Consider the following 19,789-nt stretch of genomic DNA (forward strand, 5'->3'; position numbering starts at 1 on the left):
TTCGTGGTTTTTTTTCTTCACTTGATATTTTATACATATAATATGGCACATATTCACTGTCACAATATTATTGGTCGGTATTGATCAAGCTTTGCTGACGTACTTACATTTTCAATTAAAATCAAATGGGCATTTTATTTTGTGAAATTGCATTTAAGAAAGATTGATTTTAGGTCAGCCAGAATATAATAATCAAATTTAAAACAAAAATGTGGAAACGTCAGATAATTTTCCCAAATGTCAAGTATGTTTAGCGAAAAGAAGTAGAAATAAATGAGTTCTATTCTGAAGTCATCCAAACACAGTTTCCACTTTTCGTTTTATAATTAATTTAAGTAAATACAAAAAGAGATTGTTTTTGACAACAACCACAAAGGAATCGGAAGGCTTGCGTGCCTGGAGATGGTTGCGTGACTTGTTTGATATCAGTGATGTTGATATTCTTTACGCTATGCTAGTAATTCTGAAATGAGTTTTAATTGAATTAAATTTCTCATTGAGCTGCAATCGTTAAGTTTTAAGCAATAACCAAGACATTTTATGCCGTTGTTAACAATTACATGGTAATTGTAAAGTTTGAAGAGAACGTAAGTCAATATAAACAATCGTTGCATATATCTTTTTTAATTTAATCGGACACATTAAATTGATAATAACACATTGACTATGGCAACGTGTCCGTTAAAAAAACGATCAGGATTCCAACAAAGGCATTATAGACCGGAACAATCACAAAGTAATGGATGTTCTGATAGAGAAGATAAACAAATTATAAGGAAGTTATTAAGTTAAGAGTTCTTAGTAGTGAAATTGAAATCATCCTTTCGAAAATCTTATTTTTTTCTTAAAATGTCCTGTACCAAGTCTGAAAAATTGCCATTGTTATATTATAGTTCGTTTCTGTGTGTGTTACATTTTAATATTGTGTTTTTATTGTGTCGTAATTATTCTTTTATATATTGATGTGTTTCCCTCAGTTTAAGTTTGTAACCGGGATTTGTTTTGTTCTCAATTGATTTATGAATTTCGAACAGCGGTACAACACTGTTGCCTTTATTTACGGTGTTTTTGTTTTTTGCCACGATGTTGTCTTTTTTTTCCACTGAAAAGTTTAATGTCCCTTTTTATATCTTTCGTCTTTATTTTATAACGGACAAAGTTTGATGAATATTTAAAAGATACTGTCACTTCTTTAGCCCATCAACTTCCTAAATCTGAATAAAAGTGTTATAAATCTGCCTCAAAAGATCACAGGACATAAGAAATTACATTTTCAAGCTTGGCTTTAATCTGAGCATCAAAGGTTTAGACTTCTTACATTAAGTGAAAAAAAGAAATTTTGTAATTGATACGTGGATATCAGATAGAGCTTCATCCATAGGATGTTTTGCGGCAAATGTATTTAGCGAAAATGCCAATGTGTGTAAACTATATTTTTTAGGTTAGGATTTTGACTAGAAACTTTGTGTGAAATTGTAAATACCTAATTTCTAGATTTGCATACAATAGATATTTAAGTAAATCCTTAAATATCTACTGTATGCAGTACCTTCCTCTCATATAAGTTTAAGGTCATGTGCTTTTGGTCTATTACAAAAATGTTTGAAATGAATATATTTGATATCCGTTTGTCTATCTCTTTATCGAATAGACTTTTCTACAAAGAAGTTGTTTCTATTTGATTGTTGTTTAAGTGTATTTGTGTTGTTCTGATATAATGTCGTTTAGTTTGATATTTTGTGTTGATTGTGTTCTCAATTTGTCTCTTGTCTTAACTCGGTTCAGAGTTTGAAATATATAACGAACACTTCATTATCTGTGAAGACCCTTAGTGTGTTGGCTGCTCTTTGATCCCTTATAAGCTGTTTTGTGTTTATGGGATTTCTTTTTAGTTAAATACAGAAACTTAAGCACAGAAAGTTTGACAGAAACCATCCATGTTTAATTGTCTATTATTAAATATTAATATTTTTAACCAAGATAACCAAGGATACGTTCCATTTGTAGTAATCACAATTCCGTTATATTTTCTTTGAATATGAATTCACCAAAAGCGAATTATCATCAGACGTGTACTTGTATGATCGAATGATCATCAGACGTGTACTTGTATGATCGAATGATCATCAGACGTGTACTTGTATGATCGAATGATCATCAGACGTGTACTTGTATGATCGAATGATCATCAGACGTGTACTTGTATTATCGAATGATCATCAGACGTGTACTTGTATGATCGAATGATCATCAGACGTGTACTTGTATGATCGAACTATCATCAGACGTGTACTTGTATGATCGAATGATCATCAGATGTGTACTTGTATGATCGAATTATCATCAAACGTGTACTTGTATGATTAACACGATGGGCATCTTAAATCATCTCTGGTTTTCAGTAGGGTTCGTTTTGCTCAATCTTTAGTTGGTGTGTGTAATGGTTTTTTTTGTCGGTAGTCTTTTCGGTTAATTTTGCCCTATTTTTGTCTCTACTAATTGGACTTTGATTTTCGATTGCCTACTCGAATTGGTATCTTCTCTGTCTTTGTATCCATCCGTCACTTTTTGTGGCGTTGATACATGCTTGTGACCCGCATGTGTCCTGGTGTACTATCATGAATACATTGGAGGTATTCGTTGTTATTCTGTGGTTTATTCTGTGGTCAGTACTACTGTTTTGATATGAAGTATCATTGATATGGTCATCATAATTATAAATTAACTGTTTACAAAACTTTTGAAATTTTGAAATACTAAGGCTTTTCTACCTTAGAAATAGATAACCTAAGCTGTCTTTGTCAAAACTTTTAGTAATTTGTGGTGCTTAGTCCTCTTCAACTTCGTACTTAATATGACCTATCTATGGTTTTTTTTGTTCGAGTGTCACCGATGAGTCTTATGAAGACGAAGCACGATTCTGGAGCAAATACAAAATTTTAATCCTGATATATAATGAGTTTATTTACATGTTGTAATATATCATCATATCATTTATCAATGTATTACTCTGAGTGTTCTTGTGTTTATTTGTACTGTATTCCTGTCGAGTAATATTGTTATTTTAGCGTGATATTCAACATTGCCATGTAAGCGGGAGGTTTCGTTAGCAATACAACCAACTTCACCTACTATTTGTCTTAAAATGGCATGTACCAAGTCAGAAATATGGCAGTTGCGATCAAATTGTTCGCTACTAGGTATGTGGCGTTGGATTTTTGTTGCGGTTAATTGCGACTGTTTATTTAACGCATCATGTAAATATAACGGAATTTGATAAGACTGTTATTAAAGAGAGAGGGTTAGCGCTATAGAACCAGGTTTAATCCACCATTTTCTACATTTGAAAATGCCTGTACCAAGTCAGGAATATGACAGTTCTTGTCTATTGGTTTTTGATGCGTTTTGTTATTTTATTTTGCCATGTGATTATGGACTTTCCGTATTGATTTTCCTCTGAGTTCAGTATTTTTGTGATTTTACTTTTTAAATGTTTATGTTGTTAAGTTGTTTTCCTTTTTCAGTAGTTTTTTTCAATCGTTTTTAGTTTGTAATTCGGATTTGTTTTTGATTAATCAATGAATGACTTTTGAAAAGCGGCATACTACTGTTGCTTTCAATATACATACAATGTTGTAACAACTCTTTTAAATTATTTTACTGTCTTTATTAACAAGAAATTAAACTCCAAACAATATTTGTTTATTTGCAACAGTTCTATCATCACAGAATTAATATAATCTATCACAAGATAACCAAAAAATATATCTTCATGGAACTTACATGGAAGACTATCAGATTAAGTGGGTAATTCTTACAGATTACTATTTCTGAATTTTCAATGTTTATCGAGCAGTCGACCTCCATCTTAATGTTAAATATCAATGTAGCTAGAAAGACAGCGCATATTACTTTTTGGCGCCAAAAATATAATTTAAAAACAATTTCTATGAGAAATGCTTGTATGTGTAAACACCACATTAATCTATCATTACTAAAATCTCTAGAGAAAGATTATTGGAACTTAAAATTGGTTGTCAGAAATCTTATGTGGATATAGTTAATTTTAAATATGCTTGTTATAAATTAGTATTGATGTTTCTGATAATCTTCCTTGTAAGAAAGAAATACGTTCATAACATTGTGACAATAATAGTTTGGCCAACATAGTATTACTGATAGATACCAGTAATTACTTGTTGTCGAGAAATACCCTTTGGAGTTTCTGATTGATCAAAAGTACCATAGAAAAATAAACATTTAAGTGAATTCATTTATATTTTAAATCATGTTTAACAAACTTTCTTTTTCTTCTTCTTCTAATCACCGGATATATAACAAACGCAAATACAGTTTGAACCAAGGTATTTCCCCTTCTATTTTCCGGATAAATGACAACCCATTGCTCTTTTTAGATGTTTGTAGAAAACAATTCATCAATTGAATATAGTAAACTATAAGTGTTCGAAAGGTTTGACAATTAATTTATATCAGGAAACTAAAGAATTTGTTGATAAGCCTCGATGCTAATGAACCAATTCAGAAAATCATCTACCGTTTCACTGTTTCGACTTTCTCGAAAATAAGATTTCGATCAAATAGAAACATCGGATAAGTTCCCTTAAAGAAATATCCTTTCTAAAATGGTCCCATCTTTCTAACGTATAGCCAGAATTGCATTTTATACTGACAGTCAAATACTGAACTTATCTGCTGCGCCTTAAAATTCTAAATCAGTTATGCAAAGATCAAACACCTTATTTGTATGCCCAAGCTAAACTGTGAGAAAAACATAGTTGTATCAGAAAAAAAAATGTTTTCAAATATGTTTTTAATAACATTTCAAAAATATTTGAAACAGATTGAAACGTGGCTTTAAAAATAGACCTTTAACAACTCAAGTACATATGTACATAAACTTATAACATAATTATTAACAAAAAATCCAATACTATTTCAATTTTCAACCTAGAGACTTGCTCAAACATTTTGCATATTTTAAAACTACCAGTGCGTAATAATCTATGAACAAGATTTATACATTTATCCAAGTCAGTTAATATTATATGATTTTTGTATTCGATCCAGACTATAAGGATGGATAGGGCTTCTGCAAATTTCACTATATATACACAGACAAGACTATACTTTATTTAAAATTGACATTGCCATTTAATAAAGTTATGGTCTTGTGTGTTATATATCACCAGAATCCCTTAATATATATATTTTTTTAAAGAAACAACATGTTTGTATGTTTCTTTTTATCGGCTTTCGCGATATATTTCATTTTCGCGATATTTTCATGCTTTAAGAGTTTCATGAAGTCTCTTGACCTTGAATAACTTATTGTGATTCTCCTCATCGCTGACTTGATTGTCATAGGGTGCTGTCTTTGTACCATGAAGGATGAGAGTCCATTCAAAGAAAGATCCAGTGTCGACGGCGTTGTTTTTACCCTCAGCCAGAGTTACTTGAAGCTTCCAACGTCCACGTGCATTTTCAGCCCAAGTGTGTGTTGTCATGAATGGCCATCTAGTGAAACCGTTCTTATGGTCGTCGTCATTTGGACGTTGGCTGAGGATCATTGAGCTGAAAGAAACAAATATGAAAAGATTTCTCAATAAAAGTCGACGACCTTTAGAAAAATGTAAAACCACTGGAACAAGTTGCACCATGGCTGTTAATAATACCTTTTGAAAATATTATGCATTGAAATGCAAGACGGGAACTTTAACCGATATTTCATGTTAAGAAAAAAAATAGTCAGTCCCCGAAGCCTTCCTTAGAGCCTCATTTTTCTAGACTTTAATTGGAGTTGATTTGTATCTACGGATATTGAATTCTTTAGAATTTAAAGACTTCAACTTATTTAATTGCTTTGTGATGTATGAAAAACATTTGTGTCCAACATGCTTCCTCCAAAATATTAAAAGTTTAGATTCGCAATTTATTTATAAGAAACATCCTGTTATTTTATACTTTTTGAGCTATTTAAAAGGAAACAATATATCAAAAACATTAAACCCTTTGGTAGTATCAGTTAATAAAAAACCAGTGTCAGACGCAAAGTCTATTTGAATAAAGGAGAAGATTTACATAGATATCAACAATTTCAAAGAAACGCGAGTAGAACCAATATGTATACTTTCATGAATTTGACCTACCGAGTTAGACTATTTACCGGATTTGTTATCACAAAAGCAACACGACGGGTGCCACATATAGAGCAGGATCTGCTTACTCTTCCGGAGCACCTGAGATCAACCCTAGTTTTGATAGGGTTCGTGTTGTTTATTCTTTAGTTTTCTATGTTTTGTCATGTGTACTAATGTTTGTCTGTTTGTCTTTTTCATTTTTAGCCAGGGCGTTGTCAGTTTATTTTCGATTTATGAATTCGACTGTCCCTTTGGTATCTTTAGTACCTCTTTTTCATGATATCATACATAGGCATTTATCTTCGTTTTTATGGTCTATGATTCTTAAACTTTAACAATTTAAAAAAAGCGCGAGTAGAACCAATATGCATACTTTATATGATAGTAAACATAGGCATGTATCCACTGGGGGCTAAGGTTTTGTACGTGCGGAATTGTATGAATATTTCAAACTTAATCTTTCCAGGTTATGTGGTACATCTTTTGAATGAAAAGTTCCACACTTAGTTGTGCCTTTTCTGTTACAAAGCGAAATTTCGATATGAATTTTATTAGAGAACACATAATATTGTCATTATCGTTTCATGTGATTTCTTTTGTTTGGTCAACACTTTAATTGTTACATCTATGCATAAGAAATACATATGGAATTATAACGGCTGTTTTATCTCTTTTTGAGTCGACCAGTCTGCTTAAGCATTGTAGGAAGCCAAATGCTCTTTTAAATGTAGATTTTCTATTACACTCTGACCTTAGAATTATACAAAGACTGTTATTTCAGAACGTTTTCCCATAAAAGACGGACTTACGTGGTATTCATTGGAGAAGTTATAAACATAACAATGTTGCCTCTGTATGTAGACTTGACAGTGACGAATGCCTGTACATGCTCCAAGTAGTTGACTTCGTTAGATTTACCAGAACATGCATCAGTGTCTATATGCATCTGAATAGGTTGGTTTGTACCAAATTGCCTAAAGATAGAAAAATTATATGAAAATAAAATGACAGTTCAACCCGTTGTTGTCCATTCGTTTGATGTGCACATGTTTTGTCGTTTGATTTTGCCATTTGATATGGGACTTTCCGTTTTGAATTTTCCTCGGAGTTCAGTATTTTTGTGATTTTACTTTTTATATGCAAAAGGTATTTGTAAATCAAACATTATCATAACATGTGAGAAACGTAGCTAGTGAGTATGGAACAAAAACCAAAAAGTTCTACATTTACAAATGTTCAAACTATGTATTTCGATTTTTTTTTTGTATGGAATCTATATATAATATCACACAACAATAATTAAAATGGATTTAAACTTAACTATTACAGAAATACATGTTTCACTGGTAAGAAATAAGAAAATTTTAACTGTGAAAGTTATATATTTACATTTTCTCTGTTACGCTACCAGCAGTGCAATGGAATCTTTCTGGGAGTGGCTTCCATTTTCTAGATAAATCTACCATTGCACCGGCATCCATAACACCATATCCGAATAGATGGTTGAACTGCAGACCTGCTCCGTTAAACTTCCAATGATGTTTCAAGTAGGGGTCAAACAGACGATTTCTTTTGGATGAGAGCACAGTTATATGTTGTACATCTCTCCATGTTAATTCTCGGCTGAAATTAAAAATAGTTAGATAAGAAACGAAATAAAACAACAAAAGCTGAGGGAAACACGTCAACTGTAAGAGGAACTAAATGAACTGATTGCATTTTGTGTTTTGTAGAATCAATAATTTCATCAGAAAACTCTGTCATGTCATGAAGACTGCCCATGTTTGTGTCATTCATTTAGATAACAAAAAAGATACAATTAAATCTGTAATCACTTAGCTAAAACCGCTCCTTGTTTTTATATCGATTCGTACTATCATCAATTTCAAATGGGAAACAGATCGCATTTAATATATTGAAGTAAACTAGTAAACTGGCAGTACTATTCGTTTCGAACTTATACACAAACTTATAAGAGGAGAAAACACACAAAATTATAACTTAAACAATTAAGAATTAAAAACGCTATCTGTGAAATTCAAGAATATAGCATTGTTAGCATAGAAAATGACAAATAGTCTCCCTTTAGATATAATTTTAGAAAAATTAATAAAATATTTTAAATTTGTTTTAGGATTTATTGACTGTCAGCAAATATTGATTATTAGATATGGAGGTAAATACAGAAAGGTGTTTAATTGGTTATAAAATTGAAAATTGTTTCAAATAATGAAGTTAACATTCATTGATTGTCAACATTAATGAACAATTCATCTAACGATTATGGAAATTGGAGCTTAATTTGTCCTTGGAGATAATCCAATACGCCTACAACAAACAGATAATGTAAACATATGGGGATAGAAATATTTTTATCAGCATACGGCGTTATTGTCTGATCCCACTGAGTATTTGTGTTTGGAAACTAACGATGTTTTTGCATATTATGTAGCTAAATTGCAAGCTATCAAGCTATAGTTTTATTTCCGATGGCTATAATCAAACGAAAGTGTCAAAAAGAAATAAAGTCGAACAAAACAGGATAGGATACCCAGCCAAAAGCCAAATTACAGCGAAAGGGTTAAAAATTATAAGTGGAGAAAATGGAACGACTTGCACATACTATGGCGATGACTATCAGTACCAAAAAATCAAAAGGTACGCATAAGGTAGAATTTTCGAAAAGAAAGGATAATACTGACTACCATTGAACACTACAGGAAACATAGTAACATTAATAAAACAATTGATGACAAAAGCAGGTAACTGGGAACTAAAGTCAAATGAAGACATGCTTTAGTGGGTGTGTTTTTATTTGATTACAAACTTAGTAATATAAATGTACGTTGTGGGTGGCACGGAAGTATTTGCGTCCCAGAATTTAGGTGGCTCACTTGTGTACCCATCTTAATAGTTATAGGAAGATGTGGTGTGAGTGTCAATGAGACAACTCTCCATCCAAATAACAATTAGAAAATAGTAAACCATTATAGGTCAATGTACGGCCTTCAACACGGAGCCTTGGCTAACACCGAACAACAAGCTATAAAGGGCCCCAAAACTACTAATGTAAAACCATTCATACGGAAAAACCAAGTCAATTAAGTCAATTTATCTGAACAGTATGATAGGGAAAAAATACAGTATCAATGAACACACTTTCCCAAGCTGAGTGATGAAACAGGTGTAGAAAAATATGCAATTTCACATACAGGTGAAAATGAATTTTTGAGAATATTTATCAATTTTGGTATTCACTGCACGATAAAAGACCTTAAAGCACTAGTGACCTTATAATTTAAACGATAGCCGAAAAAAAGAAACGGTCATGATACATACATGTATTACAAATTCATTTCTAAATATCATAATAAAAGTTCTTTATCATGTATGTATCATTTTGAGCAGTGTAAGAAAGTGGTGAAAAGGCTGTCATATCCCTATGTGCAAGGAAATACTACGGTGCCACACGTACGACTGACCATAATGCTTAATGTTGAAAAGCGTGGGATGACAAATTCGGTTTCCGTATCAATCGGTAATTTTGACATAACATCCAAATCGACTAGTTGCATAAAAAAACAACCCATAAGATTATCAGAATTTTAAGATTTCAAGTACCAGCCTGTTCATTTGACAGGTGACGAAATGGAAACGTTTGCAATAACCTGATTGATAAAGATATTAATCATAGATGACAAGAAAGTTAATGATATATTACACAAAAACTGATATAACTGGTTCACATTTCACTTTTTCTTCTACAAATTATCAATCAACAAATCTACGTCATCACAGATCTCTGATTTAATTACATATAAAAGAAATATCAATAAACTTTTCAGGTGTCAAACAACACGTAATGACAGTGATAGTTCATTATTCTTCTGTCTTTGCTATCAGTACGTAATATCCGCCATCATGTTTATTCTCCGTGAAAAATTGTATTAATCACCAGAAACGCTTGGTAGCAGAAATAATTGTCTCTGATGTCCTATAGATCACAAACCAATATCCTTAATACAAATGACGCCTGCCAATTTACGACAACTAATTGTTATAAATATCAACGGTATTCTAAAAATATCATTTTGTATAGAATTGGTCTTTTTTTAACGACTCACTTCAGGAATGAAGACATCGGTTCACTGTATTGGATAATGTTGTACGGAAGTCCTGATGCAATTATTTTTTTTTACTGCAACGTAAGACTTTTTTCTAGACACACAATTTAAATATCAGCAGATGAGCATTCAATTGTTTAAATAATGGAAAAATCTTTTATGGATTTAATAATTCTAATAATTAAATATATATATATATATATAGTTGAACACTCATCAAAGATACCAGGCATATAACTTGGTTAAATATATAATGGCTTACTTTGCTTCAATAGCTAAGGCATAAACACCCGCAGCTTCCGGTGCAGCAGCAGAAGTTCCGGAATGGGTCGTGGTGCAATTGTTGTACAGGTCTGTTGTTGCCTGTGGAGAAACATGTATGACTGATTATGAATAATAAAAAAGTAAATTGTCAAAGATGAAAGAAATTTTGAAAATCGTTTTGTCAAATATAAACTGATAATTATACGTCACATTGTCTCAAAATGATTATTACCAGCGGCATTTATTGTTATTAACTATAGCTTGATATCATGAATGTATGAATATATGTCTTACCACACCAGCGTCTCTCAGTGTGCTTTTACCGTTGCTGAAGGTTGATGCTAGAGTGGATGAGCATGATTCGTCATATCCGGCCGTTTGACCATCATTAGTTGCAGAGTTGATAGAAACAGTCCACATACTGGCAGCATATCCGTCACAATTACAATCATCATCGGCTCCTCCATCACCGGAAGCCCAGACATATATATTACCTTTGCCATGTCGACCCTTTAATATAAAAAGTTATGTTATCAGTCAAAAGGATGATGAATAAAGGCAACAGTAGTATACCGCTGTTCGATTGAGAAAAAAAACCAAATCCGGGCTACAAACTTATAGTGAGGGAAACAAATCCTATATAAAAGGAGAAACAAATCTAATTCGGAAACAAATAAAAAAAAGTGAAAAGTTTTACATAGAATACTGTATCGAAATAAAACAAAGTTAGCACTGAATTGAAGTGTTTATGACATATTCAAATAAAATTCTGCTTGAATTTAAGAGCATATATGGTAGAGAATATGAATAAAGAATAAGAAACTGAAAATCATAGCAAAATATAACCAGGAGACAATGAAGTGGTAAAAGAGATTTTGTAATTTAAACAACATAGCATGTCTTATTATTGATCATTAAGGTTATGCAATTCACAAAATAATGAGAGGATCTACATAAAAATGTACTGCCCCTACCTAAAACACAAAATGAGAAAAGAAGAGAGAAAGTGTATAAAACATAATGAAAGAAATTTGAACTGTGCATGTTAAGAAAAATATCATAAATGAGCATATATGTTTTCCTTCAAATTGAAAAACGGATGAATTCGACACTTTCAAATTCGAACGAACGTAGATTGATTGGTACAAAAGGTATTAAAGTTACTATGACCTATGAAATGCTTCAACTGTCTAAGATCTAAAGACAATAGATTGGTTCTATTTGCTGTTGGTTTCTAGATTCGCATGGCGGATGGCGGATGTTGTATGTAAATGAGAGTCGAAAAATTCGAAAGTCGAAAACAAACACTGGGCTAGAAAAAAAACACGACACGGGACGTTCATCATGTTACTTATATTAAACAGTAGACGGTTATTTTTCCATGCACAAGGGATTCGCCTCGTTTGATGTTAATGCAATTCGACCTCTTAATTATTATAAACAATAGATTAATTTTAGAAAATCGATAGAAACTATTGGTGCTTCATATGTTTTGCCCTTTTAAAAGGCAGTTTGCTATCCGTGTAAGACATTGTCTTTTGATGTGGAAGAAATCATCTTGAGAAGATCAAAAGAAACGAAAGTATTATGTCATATAACCAGAAGAAATACATCAGTAATTAAAGGTTTGATATTTCAAACTACAAAAGATGATTTAAGATCATAAGAAGCATCACAACCACTGCAGACGATATGATCAAATGATCGCTTAGATGCCAAGTAATAAGCAATGTAAGATATTAAGGATAAATAAAGAATTACATATCAAAGTTAAAAATGTACTGCTTAAAGGAATTACCGGATATACAAAAACACAGTGTGTCTAGATCGATATACTGATAAGTTGTTTCAATGTTATCAAGCAGTTGCATTTATATCATAAATATCATGTACATAATAAACATTTCATGCATGCATGTCTAAACAGCAGCAAATTCTTAAACCTTAAACTGGAACCATCGACAAAAAGGAAACGTGTCTCTTATCTTCTAGGAGGCATTCCATGTATATCATCTTAGTGATGGTGACAATACATTTTCAATAGAGATATGGCGACAATAAATTTTCAATCAATTTGACACATTAAAATTAAAATTACTTAACTAATTAATTGCTTAAATTGACAGTAAAAGCTATTATTCATACCAAATGCACGAGACAGGATAAGGGTCTTATCATTCACAATGTCATTTATGTCCGACAAATGTTTGACTATATATCTCCATTGATTTCCTTCGTTTGAATAGAGTCATTGCTGAATCACTTCCTACAGTCAGATGGCTCATTCTCGGACATATTACATTAACCAAATGGCATTACTAAACAACTTAGATAAAAACGTATGGTGTAAAATGTCGCTACTTTCAAGAAAATAAACATACCTCGTTTACGCCTTTGACAATAGCTCTCATCGTCATGTTTCTTGGTCCATCTACAGTCTTACCATCATCTGTTGGTCCCCAACTAGCGCTGTATATATCTATGTCGTTTGGCATGTGACTCATAGCGTTAGCTTCAATAAGATCGGTCATGAAAGGCTGATCTAGCATTCGAAGACCTAAAATATGTTTGGTAGTATGTAGAGACCGGAGAAAACGATGAAAACAAAATAAACGGGAACGTTTTGCTTCCCGCAATGGTGTATTTTTTTTTTGATGATATGAATTGAGCAACTTTCAACAAATAAGGCAATAACTTTAATCCCTCTTAATAAACCTTTGGCTAACAAAAGTTTCGAATATGTACTAATCTAGTAAGGATAAATCCTGAATCTGAACATAAAACTGAACCAAGACGGTACATCAGGTATTGTTTATAAACACAAGAACATGTGACATGATTGTCGATGAGACAACTCTCTACCAGAGACCAAATGAAATAAAGGTTAACAAGTATAGCCCACCGTATGGCCTTGTTTGTTTCATCTTATTTTATCATGAAGCAATTTGATTTTATTTTATTTTGACGTTCTTTTAACGCCACTTGTAAGCACCGCTTTTTGTAGTAATCCGTGGTGGCCAGTTTATAATTGGCGGGGGGAACCAGAGTGCCCTCATAAAACCATAGACAAACTGACAAACCTAGAAAATTAAGAATGGAGTCGGGTGCACACGCACGTGCGGGCCTCGAACTTAAAACATCAATGTTGACTGGCTAGTCATTACAGTAGCAACTTCTTATACCACTCGGCCACCGAGGCTCCTGAAGTTATTGGAACATTGATGGTTGTTCAATTAGAGATTGTAATTTAGTACGCCAGACGCGCGTTTCGTCTACGTAGAGCTCATCGGTGGCGCACAAATCAAAATATTTATAAAGCCAAACAATTGCAAAGTTGAAGAGCATTACGGATCCAAAATTCCAAAAAGTTGTGTCAAATACGGCTAAGGTACTCAAACACTTACCAGCAACTTTGGAATTATAAGCAACACCAACACCGCAGACATTATTATCACGTGCAGCTGCTACTTCACCTGCGCAACGTGTACCATGGCTGAAATATTTAAATTTAGAAATGTTTATTTGTATTCTAAATGTCCAAACTTCTTATATTTGATTAGGATTATTTATATGATTTAAATTATACATTTATATTTGTGATACCTTGATATAAACTGTAAATTTTCAGGCAATTTGTCTGTATCCTAATGTATTTTATCGAAGATACAGGGATTGTGATATCATGGACCAGTTTTTACATTTTTATTACGTTATAAGATATCAGAAAATACCTCTTTGGATTACAAATGATATGGAAATTTAACAAAATTGTCTTTGCGGGGGGTCCGAGACTGACAAATATAATCGGACCCAGAGAAGAAATTTTTTTCTTTCAGAGGAAATGAATAATTTATGAACAGTAAATTGTAAAAGTTTCCAGCACAAAGAATAACATGAATATTTTAGTTCTTAAGCACTATCAACCTTGGTGTTTCTTCAATTCATTGTACCGATTTAGAGTTAATGTCAAATGCATTTACATGTGGAATTGTCGTTTCTATTGCAGAATTTCATAATATTTCTATTAAGAAGTGAATAATTAGGATTTATAGGAAATTGATTTTATGACAGACGATATCATTAATCAAATATTATAAGTTTCAATCTCTGCAATTTATATTCCCATATTATCAAGTGAAAATATCATAATTTGTCCTCGTGTTGTGTAAAAGTTACAGATTTTGTACAAGAACATTAATCAGTAGAAATTTTAAGTGGAAACCTACTTTTATGGATTACATCAATTAACCATCATTATTTCATAAGACATAATAATTTCAAGCGCAAAGCATTTTATTCAATTTTGAATACCTTTTCAAAGAAGAGTGAGAGTTAATTGCTTTTCCAGGTTAATCGCCTTTCCCAGGTTAATAGCAGGATTATTAGTTTAAATTGTTTCATGTTGCTGTTTTTCATGTTCAATGCACTGGAATTAAATGTGATTAATGAAGCCTAAATGATATTCCTCAAAATGATTATATAATAACACAACAATCTGTATCAATACTGAAATGCATTAGTTCAATTGATTTAGAATAATGCACAAGGATTATTTCTGAGAATATTGATGTCAATCATGGATGTGAACTTTAAAACATTCTAAAACAGTAGTGCAATCCGGGAGACCAAATCGACAAAAAATTATATATATTTCATCTAAATCATTCTAATAAGAACAATCCTCAGAGCCTAATATGTTCTAAAATATTTAAAGATCACTAGTTAGTAAAATTTGCCGTTCTAATCTATTTTGTCTGATCCCCATTACAATATATCCTGAGAAATCGAATTTATTGGGAATAACAAAACAAAGCCTAGTATTAACTTCCTGTTTATGAGATTGTCTTATAAAGATAATGGATTCTTTTACAGAAATCTCATACGGAGAGGACATGAAACTTTATGATCGATGTCATGTTAAAAGGAATTAAACATTGCTTTGCTTTCCGGAATGATTGATACTCAATGAAATTACTGAATGAGAATGTAAAAGAAACATAATGCTATCTGTTCATATTAGGGAAATGAATTCGGTAGAGAATTTATTTTCCCTTTTTTCATTTCAATGATATTAAGTTTTGTAGGAGGAAATTAATAATTACATGTAAAGGTTATATTCTAATATCAGTACGTTTTCGACTATGAAAATCAATTTGTTATATTTCCGTCTCTCTTGTGAGTGATGTCCATACTTTTAAACCCATATTGCCCTGGTTGACTTTCCATTTCCCAAAATATATTAAAGATTTAAAAAAATGAAATTGACTTTTAATTCCAGAAACCAGTATCATGACATCATTTGTTGTGAGAACACGACTTCAATTGCGTGTAAAAAGAAAAAGATGGTTTACTTTCAAAATCAAGTTAACTAAAATATTTCCAATCTGAGCACATAAAGCGGAAAATTACTCTTGTATCATCCGTAGTATGACAGAGTGTACCATAAAACATTGAATATTGAATCGAGAAAAATAGCAAGACAGCAAGAAAAAATGAAATCCAAGGAAAAATTATAACAAAAAGTTTTTCATCAAATGGCAAAATTAAAAGTTAAAACACATCAAACTTTTGAGAGCAACTTTTCCCCTAAAACATTTAATCCTGACTTACCTATTAAACCATGTGTCTGTATAACGTGGATATGGGTAAGGGTCGTTACTGCTAAAATCATAACTGGCTTTGGCATTCTGTGATCAAAACAAAAACCGATATATAGTACTATATAGATATAGGAAGATGTGGTGTGAGTGCCAATGAGACAACTCTCCATCCAAAAATAACCACGAATACATTGTATGCATAGAAAACCAGTCACTCTCTTATGACTGAACACATCTTCATATTATGAAAAATGAATGATGTAGAAAGAAATAAGAAGTCTTAGCGTTTATATATGAGTATACTATGTAGAAAAATATCAGAAATAATTTACAGTAAAAGATTCTTAAAATTCTTTTTTACAAACATTATTCGTTTCCGTTTATCAAATTTTTGTCCATCTTATTACTAATGTCTGTGACATTACAAAAAACAAAATCAATTTACAGCAGAAAAATAAATGTCAACGGTTAGGAAAAGCAATAATTTTGTGACGTATGCAAGGCTGATAACCTCGCTATTGTTGTCATATGGCTAATTCTCATACTCTTGCAAAAATGTTTTGCTCACTTTTTCGGGAATAAACTTACACAACTTCGGAATATTTAAGTCGAAAAGTCTATTACCGAAATAATTATTTCCTCTTTACATTAAGGTCTGTAGGGAGACTTATTATTCATTTTGCGTAATATAATCTATCCTCTATTCATGCCGACAATCTTCAACGTACAATCGTTGAAGCTGACATCTAAAGATATCAATTTTCTTCATAAGAGCAATCAATAGGAAACAAAGTGGGAGGAAAAATTACCCTCTATTACTCCCAAGCATACTTACATAGTTATTCTTCAAATCTTCATGTAAATAATCTATACCTGAAACAATCAATTAAATCCAAACTTAATTATTGAAGAACAAAAATAGAGTAAATTGTTTACATCAATAATAGAGATACATTTCCAAATGTGAAATGAAATCTACTTCCTAAATTTAGCAATACTGCACTTTCTCAGGACAAACATAATGGAAATCTATACCCGTATCAATAAAATGAATGCATTATTGAATGTGTTTTATAATATGATATATAGAGACAACCAAGGCGGTTTCATATATAGATTTCTTGAATAACTAAACGTCAAAATATTTTAGATTTCATTAGGAACTCATTGTATTTTGTTTTCCTTTTCAATGTATGCTTTCTGTAGTAAGCAGAAAATATGGTCTAAGATGGTCACTGAGTTCATTAAAATGTTTTCTTCGGTTGGAAATGACATCAACTAGAATTTAATCATCTCATATCAATTTAATAAAAGGAATTTCGTTGGTGTATAACTACAAAAGAATATGACTTATATCATTATTATAATATCATGAACCATTTTGAAACCAGACGCTGACCACTAAATGATAAGATGAAAGCACCATATACAAGTCCTGACCATATTGTAAACAATCAATATCCCTCATATAATGAAAAAAAGAGATCAATAAGAAATTAATCATACAGTAATTAAAGTTCCATAATGTAAGGACATTACGTTTGTCCATATTAGGTATACAAGACTGATTCCATAAAAGTAATTACTGTGGGATAAGAGTTCCGATTTAATCTAAAAATCATAGTATTGACGACACAATCACAAAGAATACGCACGCAGATTTTCAATGCTGATTTGTGATAAAACCAAAATTAAATCGTCGTTTTAGTTGCTTACAATCAACGTATGTCATAACATATTTGTAACTTAGGTTTTAACGGCCATCATAAATGAAAATAGATTTAATTTACGTGGCACCGTGGTTATGGAATGTTCGTTTAAAAGATGTTGTTCAATTTTTATTCATTTTATATATGATACATGCGCTATTTAACCAGTTGAACGTCGGTTGTAAAAAGTAAAACAACAAAAATACTGAACTCAGAGGAAAATTCAAACGAAATGTTTTTGAACATTATCAAATTTCAAAATCAAAAGCTCAATACAAATCAAACGAATGGAAAACTACTGTCATATACCTGACTTGATAAATGCATTTTCTTATATACAAAATGGTGGACTAAACCTAGTTTAATAGTTAGCTTTGAATAAAATCAAATGTCAAAATCAAAAGCTCATACAAATCAAACGAATAGACAACAACTGTAATATTCCTGACTTGATAAAGGCATTTTCTATATGTAAAAACTGGTTGAATAAACCCGGTTCTATAGCTAGCTTAACCTATCATTTCATATGACAGTCGCATAAAATCCCATTATATTGGTAACAATGAGTGATCAAAACAAACAAACATGATGGGTAGAAATGTCAAAAAAATAAGGGAGGTACGCAGTCAACATTGTGTCACTAAACATTGATTGACTGTTGGTGTTTTAACCCCCAAACATCAAAAAGGGGCTAAATCGAACTGAAAAACAAAACCTGAGTTATTGCTAGAATAGACGAGGTGCTGTATCTTTTCGTTTTTGGCTAAACTGGTGACCTGGACGGTTGTCTTATTTTTTTTTCTGTCCAGTTTGGACTTGGGTACACTTTTACTAAAATGATAAGTTTTAGTTTAAATATTTGGCTATCAATAGTTTCGGCCTGAAAGTTTCTGCTTCCTACTTGTGACTCTGTAAATAAAAAAGGGAAATAGCAAAATTACCGAACTCCACGGAAAATTTCAAACGGAAAGTTCCTTATAAAAAAACACATTAAATGTATCGAAAACAAAAGTCATATCCATGACTTAGTATAAACATATTTATTAATTAGAGTGGATTGGGAAACAAGTTTTGCAACTTATATTTATTCCTTTCCACTTTGTGGGTGCGAGTTCTGCCTTGTAGCGGCATTAGCCTACTTTTTTTCGAAATCTACAAGGGTGTCTTTAACGTGCAAATAGATATGGCTCTCTCTTAACACGGGTCAGCCATTTATCGTCCTCTTCCGAAGGACTATCATCGTTTCCTCAAGACCATGACTTTGTACCGGCATTATGTACCAAGTTCAAACTGATTATTTAACTGTTTATCTGTGCCAACAATTAGTATTGTTGAAAGAACTTTTTTTACTTTAGTAATTGATTAAGTCTTTTCACGATCTATCAATCTATTTGAGTTCTTTAATGATTTATCAGTTCCCTTAATTTATTGCTCGATTAATTCATTTGGGTTTTTGTACGTTTACAAAAGATTTGAACACTGTGGTTTTCACAGGGTAGTAACGCGGTAAATGTTAATGATAATGAAATTTATTAGAATCAATACATTATTTAAGTGACATTGATTTTGTCATAAAAGTAATTTTACAAAATAATGATATTTTTTGTATTTCTCTAATAGAATTTAATATGAATCTGAATTTCTATTTCGAAACGAAGCTGTAATAATGTTTAATTGTGGTAAAATCACGTGTTCATTGTTTTTGTCTTCATACTAAAGTCACATGTAATAAGTTTCATAAACCTTTTTGATGTGGCTAATGAAGTTTGTCATATTACAAAAGCCAAGCTAAATTCAATATGACAGAAATTAAATGGTGTAAAGTTATTGTCCGCTTATTGATGGGAATATTTCTTTGATTCATCAACAGAATTGAAGATGAAAAATTATCAATAATAACTTAGAACCAACCATTACACGTTAACTGATGTTGT

At 31.7% G+C, this 19,789-nt stretch overlaps 1 protein-coding gene across 1 annotated transcript in view; it reads right to left on the minus strand.

Moving 5' to 3' along the window:
- Window positions 1-3,685: 3,685 nt before the first annotated feature.
- LOC134711428 (neuroendocrine convertase 2-like) overlaps window positions 3,686-19,789 on the minus strand; it is a 33,376-nt gene continuing 17,272 nt past the window's right edge. Inside the window, exons 5-13 of the mRNA XM_063571998.1 lie at window positions 16,982-17,019; window positions 16,157-16,233; window positions 13,951-14,039; window positions 12,928-13,103; window positions 10,841-11,056; window positions 10,545-10,645; window positions 7,548-7,781; window positions 6,968-7,132; window positions 3,686-5,592 (exon numbers count right to left, since the gene is read on the minus strand). Of these exons, the coding sequence (XP_063428068.1) occupies window positions 5,304-5,592; window positions 6,968-7,132; window positions 7,548-7,781; window positions 10,545-10,645; window positions 10,841-11,056; window positions 12,928-13,103; window positions 13,951-14,039; window positions 16,157-16,233; window positions 16,982-17,019 (1,385 nt within the window). The 3' untranslated portion in view covers window positions 3,686-5,303. The remainder of the gene's footprint in view (window positions 5,593-6,967; window positions 7,133-7,547; window positions 7,782-10,544; window positions 10,646-10,840; window positions 11,057-12,927; window positions 13,104-13,950; window positions 14,040-16,156; window positions 16,234-16,981; window positions 17,020-19,789) is intronic.

Source organism: Mytilus trossulus, chromosome 3 (genome assembly GCF_036588685.1).
Source record: "Mytilus trossulus isolate FHL-02 chromosome 3, PNRI_Mtr1.1.1.hap1, whole genome shotgun sequence".
Classification (NCBI taxonomy): Eukaryota; Metazoa; Mollusca; class Bivalvia; order Mytilida; family Mytilidae; genus Mytilus; species Mytilus trossulus.